This window comes from Dromiciops gliroides, chromosome 4 (assembly GCF_019393635.1).
Source record: "Dromiciops gliroides isolate mDroGli1 chromosome 4, mDroGli1.pri, whole genome shotgun sequence".
Taxonomy (NCBI): domain Eukaryota; kingdom Metazoa; phylum Chordata; class Mammalia; order Microbiotheria; family Microbiotheriidae; genus Dromiciops; species Dromiciops gliroides.
In genome coordinates this window covers 72,917,355-72,929,670 of record NC_057864.1, presented here as the reverse complement: position 1 = coordinate 72,929,670, position 12,316 = coordinate 72,917,355, and the positions used below count along the sequence as shown (strand labels likewise).

At 43.4% G+C, this 12,316-nt stretch overlaps 1 protein-coding gene across 1 annotated transcript in view; it reads right to left on the bottom strand.

Annotated features, from left to right (window-relative positions):
• QSOX1 (quiescin sulfhydryl oxidase 1) overlaps positions 1-12,316 on the bottom strand; it is a 57,485-nt gene that overhangs the window by 33,338 nt on the left and 11,831 nt on the right. Inside the window, exon 2 of the mRNA XM_044001555.1 lies at positions 9,769-9,869. Coding sequence (XP_043857490.1) covers positions 9,769-9,869 — 101 coding nt within the window. The remainder of the gene's footprint in view (positions 1-9,768; positions 9,870-12,316) is intronic.

Genomic DNA, 12,316 nt, shown 5'->3' with positions numbered 1-12,316 from the left:
GCTTTGCTTGAGGCATATCTGTTACAAGAATTTTCTTCTTTTTTATCAAATTGAAGGAGAGGAAGAGGAAAAAAAAATGCTTGTCGATGGCAAAAAAGAAAGAAAAAAGAAAGTAGATAACATGTTCTGAATTAGAAAGAAGAATCTTTCTGCCCCTCCTTGTTTCTACCACCCTTTTTCCATAACTGGCCAACCAAGCAGCCATTTCCTTTGATCATAGGTAGGAGTCCAAGTGGGAATATTTTTAGAGTCAAGCCAAGCTGCATTTTTGTTCCCAGGTTAAAGTACCTCCTTATTGCCATTCATGGAAGGTGCGCCTGCCTGAGGGAGCCACCTTCCCATCTTGGAAACTGGTAATTAAGACGTTAGGAATAAGTGTTGCCCTCCTCAGAAAGGGACTGCTTTCCTTTCCTTTCATCACCTCCAACAAAGGACATCTTTTACTTTTTCCAACCTCCACCCTCTTTCCCATTACCTCCCCCAAGTCAATGCCAAGAACCAGGAACTGCCCATATTAAGCACTTAATAAATGGTTTTTGAATTTCAAAAGCATTGAATACTGGGCAAATTCCCCACAGGTTATTTGGACAACAGCCCCTTTCACAGATAAGGGGGGGAAAAGGCTCTGTTGATCAGGGTTTAGAGCCCTGGGCTTATAAACTAGGGGTCAACTTGAAGTACCACGGGACTCAGCCTCTTTAATTGAGAAGGAAAACAGGTACACTGTATCTCAGTTTCCTCATCTGTAAAATGAAAAGGTTGGACTAAGGGACCTTAAATTTCCCTTCAAATATACACGTGTGAAGATTAGTTCAGTAGAATAAATGCAAGGTCCTTGAGACTGGGAATGGTTTTTCATTTTGGAAATGTGCCCATGTCTTATCCCCCCAACTAGACTTAAGGTTAAGGATTGTATCTCATTGTCTGCATTCCCCCACGGCACCGGAACAGTACTAAGTACTTTGTTCCTACTCAATCAACATCTGACTGATTGATTGATCGATAGGTAGCTGTTGCTATAAAAGGAAGTCTACATGGGACCAGAAGGTCCAAAAGAGAAGGTAATGGAAAGAGCTAAGGAGAAATATTCTTTGTGGAAGTGAAGGTGTGGGATTCCTCGTATTCCTATTTTTCTGACTGGTTTCTTTTCTGGGCAATCCTTTTAGACTCTGGAGACTTAAAAGTTCTCTTCCCTCTTATTTTGATGACTGGATACTTCCTGAAATTGGCCCACCACCCAGCTTGGGCAGCTGGCCATGGAGACCCCTACCAAAGAGCTAGAGTTCCAAGATCTCTGAAAAAGTCCCATCTGTATCACTAGGCAAACTGGTCCCTCCCTTCTCAGCAACCTTTGTTTACCTCAGCTGTGCATCAGCCCTGGACCTGACGTAAGCCTGACACAGACTTGGAGCCCGCCCTAAAAGCCAGGTGTTTGCTAAACAGGCTGGGCCAGAAGGAAGCCCTGCTATTTGTTAAAGGTGACGAGGAGCCCGAAAGGGATAGTGACACAGATGTCAGGAGTGTCCAGCGGCTTGCGTGTCCATGCCTCAGTCACTGTGACACCACCCTCCTCTAGTCTTAACGTACACATACATACCCCTTAGGACACTCAGACTTCCACATTTTTTGAACAGAGCTTACTAGGAAAGTCCTGTTATTGTCACTCAACCCTGCCTCTCCTTTGGAGCAGAACAGAGTATTCAAGTAGCTACTGCTGGCCTTTTATTGTCTGGGACAATCCTTGGGAGCATGCATTATCGATCATTTCCATCACAACATTCCCCCAATCACCACCCTGTGGGGGACTGAAACCCATAGCCCTTGTGCTTTGGATTTAGAGAAGTCTTGTGGGACACACACACACACAGAGCAGGTTCTCAATGACCCAAACCAGAACTTTCTGCTAGAGCCCGCTTCTGTGGCTTCCTCTATCACACACCTGTGATTCTCCCCACTTCATTTGGTTTGGAAAGTCAGAGCATAAAATGACCCATGATTTCATCAGCTGCCCAGAGAAAACATCAGTCCCAATGCCAGGGCAATAAGGCCTTCTTTCTGGTCACCCTACTCCAGGAACAAGCAAAGCAAAGCTCTTTAAGAGGAGAAGAGACAGAGTTGCACACACAGGGCTGGAAGGATACTTAGAAGTCATCAGGGGGCGGCTAGGTGGCGCAGTGGATAAAGCACCGGCCCTGGATTCAGGACTACCTGAGTTCAAATCCGGCCTCAGACACTTGACACTTACCAGCTGTGTGACCCTGGGCAAGTCACTTAACCCCCATTGCCCCGCAAAAAAAAAAAAAAAAGTCATCCGATCCAACCCTCTGCTTTCACAGATGAACAACTTGGTAAGCATCAGTCAGGATTTGAACCCAGGTAACGTCACTGCACCTTGCTTGCTAGGTATGTGGGAACCTTTCTGATAGTAAGGCTTATAGAATGGTCACCAAGAGGATTACTTTTCTAAAGAGTAAGTTGATGACTCTCTGGTCCTAGAGACAGGGGAATGGATTAGATGATGAACTGAAGTCCATCTAGTCCCAAGGATCATGTGGACTGGACGTGCTTTTCTTGTAAATCAGGTGATTGATTAAAGAAGTGGCTTAGTCCTTTCTGACTCCTAAGGAATGAGTTGATGTGTTCAGGGCTGCAGCCCACAACTGGTCAAATGGCCTTCCTAACAGGCATAATTTGCTCCCAGAAATAGATGAGCACTGGGGTGGTGAAACCCCACGAGCCTCTAGGTCTCCATAATTTTTTCCCCCAACTTCTCTCTTCCTCCTCCTCGGCCTACCTCCCACCTCAATAACTAGAATGGAAAGCACCTGGTGATAGATGAGTGCACACGTACACAGAGTACTTCCTACCTTAGGAACATTTGGCTATCAAATCAAACAGCAAGAACCCCAGCCTATTCCCTGCAGGTATGGGAACACAGAGCTTCACAGAGAACAGGGACTTAATAAATAAATAAATAATTCAATTGGAAGGGCTTTAGCCTCCATACCAAGTATTTCACCAATATAAGGATAGGGACAAAAACAGGGATGGGGGGGGGGGGCTCCTGGATGAATAAACACTCCGTACTAATACAGGTCAGCACTTCCCTGCACCTCGTGGACAAGGCTTAGAGAGCTGGGAGCTAACCAGGATCGCACAGCCACTATGTGTCAGAGATGGAACCTGGACCCAGCTCTTCCCAGCTCTGAGTCCATCTCACTCTATCTACTATGTCATATTTGTTTTGAAAATATATACATAAAAAATAAAATACAATGGTGGCCTCTGACTTCAAATTGGGTAAAACTGTTTTGGAAACCTTCCTCCTTGAGGCAGCCAAACCCACTGGTTGGGTGAGGGGCACAGGGACAGCAGTCTAGGACACAGATTCTTAACCTGGGGTAGATTTCAGGGTGTCTATGAACTTGCATGTGTTATGGGAGGATTATGGGCCTAAGTTACCCCAAAAGTTGTCTGGGGAGGTCAAGGAACTTTTTCCTCGAAACTTCAGGAGTGTTCCCTTGAAATCCAAGTAGGCCTCTCCTTGAGCTCAATCAAGGACATACACACCCAAAAGAGATAAGCAGCACCAGATCGAACTGAGCATGCTCCAGGACCACCACCCCACATTCCAGACCTCCTGAGCACCTGGATGAGGTAATCCTGTAGGGAGTGACTACACCAGGAGAAGGCCACCCGGAACCACCCACCAGCAGACTGCTGGGACCCACCAGGATGGAGTTAACGACCATTACCAGATTGCTCACCACCGATCATCACCTATCCCAGCCCACCACCAGAGGACCCCCAGCCCATCACCCAATAAGGGACATTCTTACCTATGCCATCTGAACTCTATAAAAAGGTGCTCCCCAAGCTAGTCAGGGAGGAAAGTGTTTTGTTTCTCCAAAACCTTCCTCCTGGCCAGTTTCTCTTGTACCCCAATAAACCTGTTATTTTATTCCTAACTAGGACTTTCACGAGAGTGTAATTCTTTACAGAGGAATCCTAAGGACCCACATGCTTTCTCCCCATATCACATGGGAAAAATACATCTTTGTTTCAATATAATTGATTTCCATTGTAATCCTGTGTGTTTTGTTTTGTTTCTTTAAAAATTTTTCAGAGAAAGGATCCATATTTCACCAGATTACCAAAGGAGCTGATAACACACACACACACACAAAGGTGAACAATGGTAATTTTATAAAATGAAATGTGATAGATAAACCAGCCATTTTGGTTTAAAAACTCAGGGGGAGAGGGGGGGAATGATAGCTTTCTTCATGCATCTGAAGGGCTGGCACAGGGAAGAATTAGATGTACTTTACTTGGCCCCAGAGGATCAACCTAGAAGCAATGGGGGCCACTGACAGAGATGAATGAGATGGGCTCAATGAAAAGAAAAATCTCTCCCAAACTGGAACTCTCCCAAAATGGAAGGAGGCTACCCCTAGACAGTGGTTAGTGCTTTCCCTCTCAGTTGAAGGCTGATGACCACTGGTTTGGACATGCTCTAATCAAGATTCCTGTGAAATATGTGTTGGGTTCAAGAACTTCTTAGATCATATCCTACACAGATTCTGTGATTCTCGAGTCACAGGTATAGGGAGCAAGACTTTTTTTTTTTTTCATATTGACTCTATAGTACAAAGATCATGCTTCAGCTCTGCCTTTTGACAGCTGTATGACCCTAGACAAGTCATTTAGCCTTAGAAAACCTTAGCTGCTCTATCTGTATAATGGGTACACAGCATGCTGGTGTAGCAAATTAAAATATAGTTTAATCTGCCTGTCTTCTACCAAAAAAATAATAAACAGATCAGAGAAATTAATCTTATAACATCACCTACAATTTGTTTCCATACCTTCCTCCTACCGAAAAACAGATCAGAGAACATAAGTCTCCTAAGAACAGATCAGAGAACATGGCTAAAAACCAGATCAGAGACAGAAAAAACGTAATACCAATTTATTTTGTCCCCAAAAGAAAAAACCATGATAATGTGGAGACCCTTCCAAAAGGGTTCAGAGACCCCCTTTTTCCGAAGGGTTTTTAAGGTTTCTTTGCTCACAGGTTACAGAATAACTTCATTAGCATGATACAAATCAATCCAAAGCAAATACTACAAATGTAAATCAGTTAAACAATAAAGCAGTTTAACAGCTCAATTTAAAGAAGATGCCTGCTGTGGTTAGATTATGTGGAGACTAGAATGGTATTATCAAAGAAAAGGAGTTCTAGATAGTTGATCAGGGGAACAATAAGATCTATTCATTTTCTTGGGAAAGAAGATAGTGAATAAGAATTTCAAAGGGGCAGTTACATTTGTTGATTCTCTTGGGGAAAGTAAATAGGGACTGTCTGGTTTCAATTTGGAGTCTGAGCAAAAGGCATTTTGCTTCCCATTAATCCAGGGTCTCATAAAATCCATTTGGATAATAAGGCAGCTCCATCAAATCTAGGTGATCTATACATTCATATTGTTTGTTTTTTGTTTTTGTGGGGCAATGGGTGTTAAGTGACTTGCCCAGGATCACACAGCTAGTAAGTGTCAAGTGTCTGAGGCCGGATTTGAACTCAGGTCCTCCTGAATCCAGGGTCAGTGCTTTATCCACTGTGCCACCTAGTTGCCCCTCTATACATTCATATTAACACTGGCAAAGATCAAATTAGATAATGTATGTAGAAGCATCACCTAGTGAAAGAGGACCAGACTTAGAGTGAGAGGGTGCAGATTCAAATCTCAGTTCACACAACTGGGTGCCCTTAAGCAAGTCTCTTAACTCAGTTTCTTCATCTGTAAAATCCCTTTCAGTTTATATTCTAATCTATTCTATAAGCAAAGGGGAACCACTGCAGATCTGGGAAGTGACATGACCCCATTTGGGGTTTTCTTGGCCAAGATACTGGAGTAGTTTGCCATTTCCTTCTCTAACTTATTTCACAAATAAGGAAACTGAAGCAAACAGGGTCAAGTGACTTACTTGGGGTCACACAGCTATTAAGTGTCTTAGGACAAATTTGAACTCATCAAGATGAGTCTTCCTGATTCCAAGCCCAGTGCTCTATCCACCTTGCTGCCCAAAAGCTAGAGTGCTAGCTCTGTGACGAGAGGAAAGTGTAGTATGCTTTAAAGGAAGATATTCTGGATTTGGGTTTGAATCTCAGCTTTGTTACTTATTATCTATGGGACCACAGCCAAGTCATTTTCTCTCTTGAGGGCTGTACATGTGCAAAATATTATATAAAATATTATTATTAGGGGCAGCGAGGTGGCACAGTGGATAAAGCACTGGCCCTGGATTCAGGAGGACCTGAGTTCAAATCCGAATTCAGACATTTGACACTAGCTGTGTTACCCTGGGCAAGTCACTTAATCCTCATTGCCCAACAACCACAACAAAAACAACCCCCCCCAAAAAGATTATTAGTTGTATAGCCTAAGGGAACAATAATAACACTGGAAAAGGGTGTCTGGTTTTTCAACACAAATGAAGAATGAGCCAATAATATACCATCTCAAAATGACTGCAGCACATGCTAATCTGGTTGGCTACAGTCAAATACCATGGCTTGTTGTCTTGGGAGATGAGGTCATAGTCTTATCATGGCCTCAGACACCAGAGAGGACAAAACCTCAGGTCCTATAGAACCACCTAAAATGTGATAGGTAGCCTTTGACTCTCTCAGTGAGAATTAAGTGAGGCCCTTGCAAAATGAAAGTCACAGAGTTCAAACAAAACAAAATAAAACTTTCAGACCTTAAGGACTTTGGTTCCTGGATTTTTTTGGGTGAGGAGTCAAAAGGGAAGGGGAGGGGAGGGGAGGGGAGGGGAAGGGAAGGGAGAAAAGCAGCCCAGTGATTCGGGGTTTGGCTTTTGAGGATAACTGGGTTCAAAGTATCCTGTTACTGGAAGCCAGGCCTTGCTTTTCCATTCCAAAGAGATTTCCGGATTAGCCCTCAGTGGCCCAAGAGGAAACCTCTCTAGCTCTCAGGCATTCTTAGGTCCAAAAGAAACATAGAAAGCCTGTTATTATTATTACCACTTGGGATGGGTGGAGGCGTGTAAAAAGTCATTTGATTTTTTTTTTCTCAAATTGGAAGAAAGTAATTAAGAGAGCAATCAAAAAAAAAAAAAAGAGCAATCAGTCAGAAGCTCTGGGTGTGGACCATCAGATCATTAAGGGAATGTTGCAGCTATGTGGGGACTTCCCATTGGAGTATCTCGGTTAAGTGGGAACATTTTAATTAAACTGTGGATGCCCTGGGGTGGAGCAGGTTGGCCCTGGAGAACTCTTGCCCTGGAGAACTCTCTCCCTGGAGAGCTCCTTTCAGGGCCCAGAAGCCCTCAGGCATGATGGGACCTTTGCCCAAGGTTGTCCTCACAGCTTTTTCTAGAGAAAGCTTTCTCTGGTGCATTAGGCAACTGCATTAAAGGCATACTTGAGAATTGGTAAACCCTATGAGCCAGAAGCCCCTCAGGGATCAAGTACTTGTCTAGGGGCAGGGGGGATAAGGCAGAAAAATATGGGGCTAACGTTTCCAATTTGATTATGCGTAGAAAGCTCTTGGCAAACACTAAAGTGTAGATAAATATTAGTTATATTTATGGTGATTATCTCATTCTTTTCATCTCTCTTCAGCTAGAAGTCCTGGGAAAAGTACCAAGCCACTATTAATTCTTTTAGGTTTAATGTCCTGAGGCATTTTGCACAGGTGTGTGAATGATGGCTTTTTATAACTGAACAAAAGTACCTGGGAACAAAAGTTCATCTTCAGTACAACTCCAGTAGTTTACAGAATGACAGGGATGAAATGTAATCCTGATCTCATTTTTTTTGTTTGTTTTTCTGAAGGCAATTGGGGTTAAGTGACTTGCCCATCGTCACACAGCTACTAAGTGTCTGAGGCAGATTTAAACTCAGGTCCTCCTGACTCCAGGGCTTATGCTCTATCCACCATGCCATCTAGCTGCCCCTTCTCATACAGTCTTCTGACACATCTCTATACTTTGCAAATTTTTCCTCTCACATATTTTAGAGATTATGAGTATTCAGTTCGGTGACATCTATTAAAAATGTTGTTCTCAAATGTTCATGAATAACTTAACCCTGGATGATTGTGAGAAGGTTTGTCTTGTGTCTCGCTCCTGGACAATTTGTGTACTGAACTCTCAAGAATATTTTGAGGTCTGTGTTTGTACAACAGGGCCTTATCATCTATTAATTTATGAAAGGCAGCAAACTTTTAATGCATAATTCTGGCCACTAGGTCATGTCTTGCTATATTAGCATCTACTAAGATGTTAAATGTTTGCAAACTATAGTGATATATTAGACAGTTTCTACCATTTAAAAAAAAATAATCATTGCTCCATAAATCTGGGCTCCTTAAGCCTAACCTATTTGTAATCTCTGGTGGCAGTGACCAGAAATATCCCTGTTTCTGTAAACAAATCCTCATGACTCAGCTGTTTGATGCTGCTTTTTAAAAGTGTGATTGACTTCATGTGGATATTGCCCTTGATGGTCTTTTTGATTCTCAGATCTTAATTTGGTCTTTCCTGGAGAAGACCAAGGTGTTTTTAAGTATAGTTTTCATCCATTGGTTCAATCAGACCTAAAAGTTACAGAACAAAGCCTTCCATCTCTATTTTTCCTTGGTGTGAGTTAAGAATTTTATGATTGGGGCAACTAGGTGGTGCAGTGGATAGAGCACTGGCCCTGGATTCAGGAGGACCTGAGTTCAAATTCAGCCTCAGAGACTTGACACTTCTAGCTGTGTGACCCTGGGCAAGTCACTTAACCCCAATTGCCCTGCAAAAATAATAATAATAAGAAGAAGAAGAAGAAGAAGAATTTTATGATTACTTGAAATGTAATTTAGGTTTCATATCATGAGAGAAAATTGCCATAGATGGCAAAAGCCATTTAGTGTGTGTATGGGGGGGGTGTCTGTTATATAACTATAACAAGTCATATATAAGTTATAGATGTAGATGTAGATAACAAGATATATATAGTTATATAACTTGATGTCACCATTTACAGGAGTGTTTCAAATGTTACTATTATTTAAGCTCTTCTATAGACTCAAGAAAAGCATTTCTGGGACAAGTTTAGTAGCAGATAGGATGATAACGATATGTATCTCATCCTGTTGCCACATTATCGTGTGTTTTTATTGCTACTATTATTATTAGAACATTCGCAGGCCCTCTGAACTCCATGAGACTGCTTTCATGTTCACAGAGTGTGACAGTTAGATAGTCTGGAAGGCTAGAAAAGGAATGCTTGTTCTGGAGAACCACATCAGGGGAGAGAGCCCTAGCAAGTTTGAAGGACTGACTTTGCAAAAGTTTTCCACGTTTGCAATCGAGCACTTGTCTGCCAAAGGTGCTGCTAAGGCCAGACTACACAGCTCAGATCCCTTGGTGGCCAGGGCCATTTTCCTCTTAGATAAGAGATTGCTCTGCTTGTCAAAAACAGCTGCTTTCCCACTCCCAGCAAGCAAAGTTCATAGGTGACCTTCTTGCTTCCAAGACAAACACCCAATAGTGGGAGGAATCCAGCTCAGAAAGCTTGGGCCTTTGGTCACTAAGCCTCTATTGAGCTGAAACCAAACACAAGGCACCCAGAGACTCAGTGACTCAGAACAGGGACTGGGGAGAGAAGGGTCTGTTAAAAAACAATATTGCCATGTGCTACTCATAACCAAGGTTCCCCTTCCCAAATCTCTCTCCCCTCACACTTTAAGACTTCACCTTTACAGTAGGGTAAGAGACGATCCCAAAGTTCCGGCAGATTTCTGAATTCGCTTCTTCTGCGCAGTCCAAGGCTGCTACATTGAGCACAGGCTTCCAGTCTGAAATGACAAGCAGACATGAAGATGAGCAGGAAGGCCCACAATAATCAGTCAACTTCACCCATCATATCCTGACTTCCTGCCACCTCCCCTGCCCCAGTACTCTCTGTGACTGAAGAACGGATGAGCAAATTCAGTTCTTTAGGAATGAGGTGAGAATGACCTCTGAAGAAGGACTTAGCCAACAACAGTGGAGGGATCCCCAGGACTGCTTGGCATGGAGGAAGAAGGGACCTTGGACACAAGCGGCAGTAGGACCATGTAAATACTACTGCTTTGTGTTTATAATTTGAGTTCTAATTACGCCACATTTCTCTGTGGACTTGCAGTTAGAAGAGATACTTTTAGGTTCATTTGAGCTGATTTCACCTGTGTAAAAGTATGGGGGGGGGCAGATAGGTGGGGCACAGTGGATAAAGCACCGGCTCTGGACTCAGGAGGACCTGAGTTCAAATCCAGCCTCAGACACTTGACACTTACTAGCTGTGTGACCCTGGGAAAGTCACTTAACCCCTATAGCCCTGCCAAAAAAAAAAAAAAGTATGGGGGGGGGGGAGCCTGAGTAAGGAAGGGGAGGGTAGACAATATGACTTACATTGACCCTATACAGATCCTACAGTTTTCCTTAAAGGGACAACTCAGGGACCAGGAAACCATTCCAGAAACATTCATAGAAATTGTGTGAAGCAGAGCAAAGGATTTGCTGTGAGTGTCCTCTTTGAGGAGCCTAGTAGGGAACAGAGTGGTAACATTGAAGAAAGGGGTAAGAATCCCGGGGTTGTGAGATAGGCAATCCTGCCACGGGCTAGGGCTCCTGGAAGCGGACTTGGCACTTCCAAGTTGGCGGACTGCCTGGCTTATTGTCCTTAGATTTCCTTGGGAGGAGCTGCCGAATATCTCCTTCTTCATTAACCCGACCCACCCCCAAATCCTGGGTAGCCATGCACGCTGCCAACAAAGGGTCTGGTTGGCAAGACAGAAGAAGCTTGGGAAATACTTCATGGCTGGTTGGCAAACTAATGAGCTGTAAAGAGAACATGGACTGTAGTAGACTGGAGGCAGGTCTCTTAGTAAGGATTCTTTGGTCTTGAGTCCATGTTTAGCATTCCCTGAACACCAATGTGCCTAGAACTGTTCTAGGCATTCAAGAGAAAACATAAGGGGCAGTTAGGTGGCACAGTGGATAAAGCGCTGGCCCTGGATTCAGGAGGACCTAAATTCAAATCCAGGCTCAGACACTTGACACTTACTAGCTGTGTGACCCTGGGCAAGTCACTTAACCCTCATTGCCCTGCAAAAAACAAAAACAAAAACCAAAAAAACAAACAAAAAAAGAAACTGATAATCTAGCTGGAGAGTCAAGACATACACACACACACACACACACACACACACACACCAAACATTATAAGATGTAAATTAATGTAATTATGTGCTAGACTGTATATTAGAGACTTTAAGTGTTGGAGGAATTCAGAAGAAGGAGAGCAGTGAGTTCTCTAGATGTCACTGAGATGAGTCTTCCTGATTGCAAACTCTGTGCTCTATCCACTGTGCCATCTAGCTGCCCTGGTAGGTTCTTGAGCAAAGGATTATTCAATAAAGTGGCAAGTCAGCCCCTCCGCAACAGGAGGACCGCTGGAAAAAGGCTCAGCTCACCTGAGGCTGGCTCAGAGACCCACAGCAAGGGAGAGGGTAGCAGCTCTGGCAGATGGAATCTTCCATCCAGTGTTCATGGGTGTCTGGGGTGGACTTACAGACACACCCTGAATCTCTTCCCATATAAGGCAGTGGTGAGCACCAAGACCCCAAAGATAGGAAGTTTAAGGAAATCTTTTCATGTTTCCAAATAGGAGGGGTCTTTTTGAGGGGGGAAGGGAGACCTTAGGTATAGTGATCCAACGTGCTCTGGTGTCTTCACTCCCTTCTTCCAACATAAGCATATTAAAGCATTGTGTAAATAAGAAATAAGAAATCTGAAATCACAAATCTCTCAGAGTCCCTCAGCCCAGCCTCATTACCTCATCACTGCTGACATGTTATAAAGTATTTTAAGGGGCAGCTAGGTGGCACACTGGATAGAGCACTGGGCCTGAAATCAGGAAGACTCATCTTCCTGAGTTCAAATCTGGCCTCAGACACTTACTAGCTGAGTGCCCCTGGGAAGCCACTTAATTTTTGTCTTCCTCAGTTGCCTCAGTGGTAAAAATGGGGATAATAACAGCAACTCCCTTCTAGGCTTATTGTGAGGATCAAATGATATATTATTTGTAAATTGCCTGGCATGCAGTAGGCATCTAATTAATGCTTACTTACTCCCTCTGGCTCCATGACCAATGAATGCTCTCACCACTCTAACATGACACCCCTCTTTTTGATACCTGACATCACCCCAAGAATTCCCATGAAGTCGTTAATGCTCAGCCTCTAAAGAAAGTTTTAGCTCT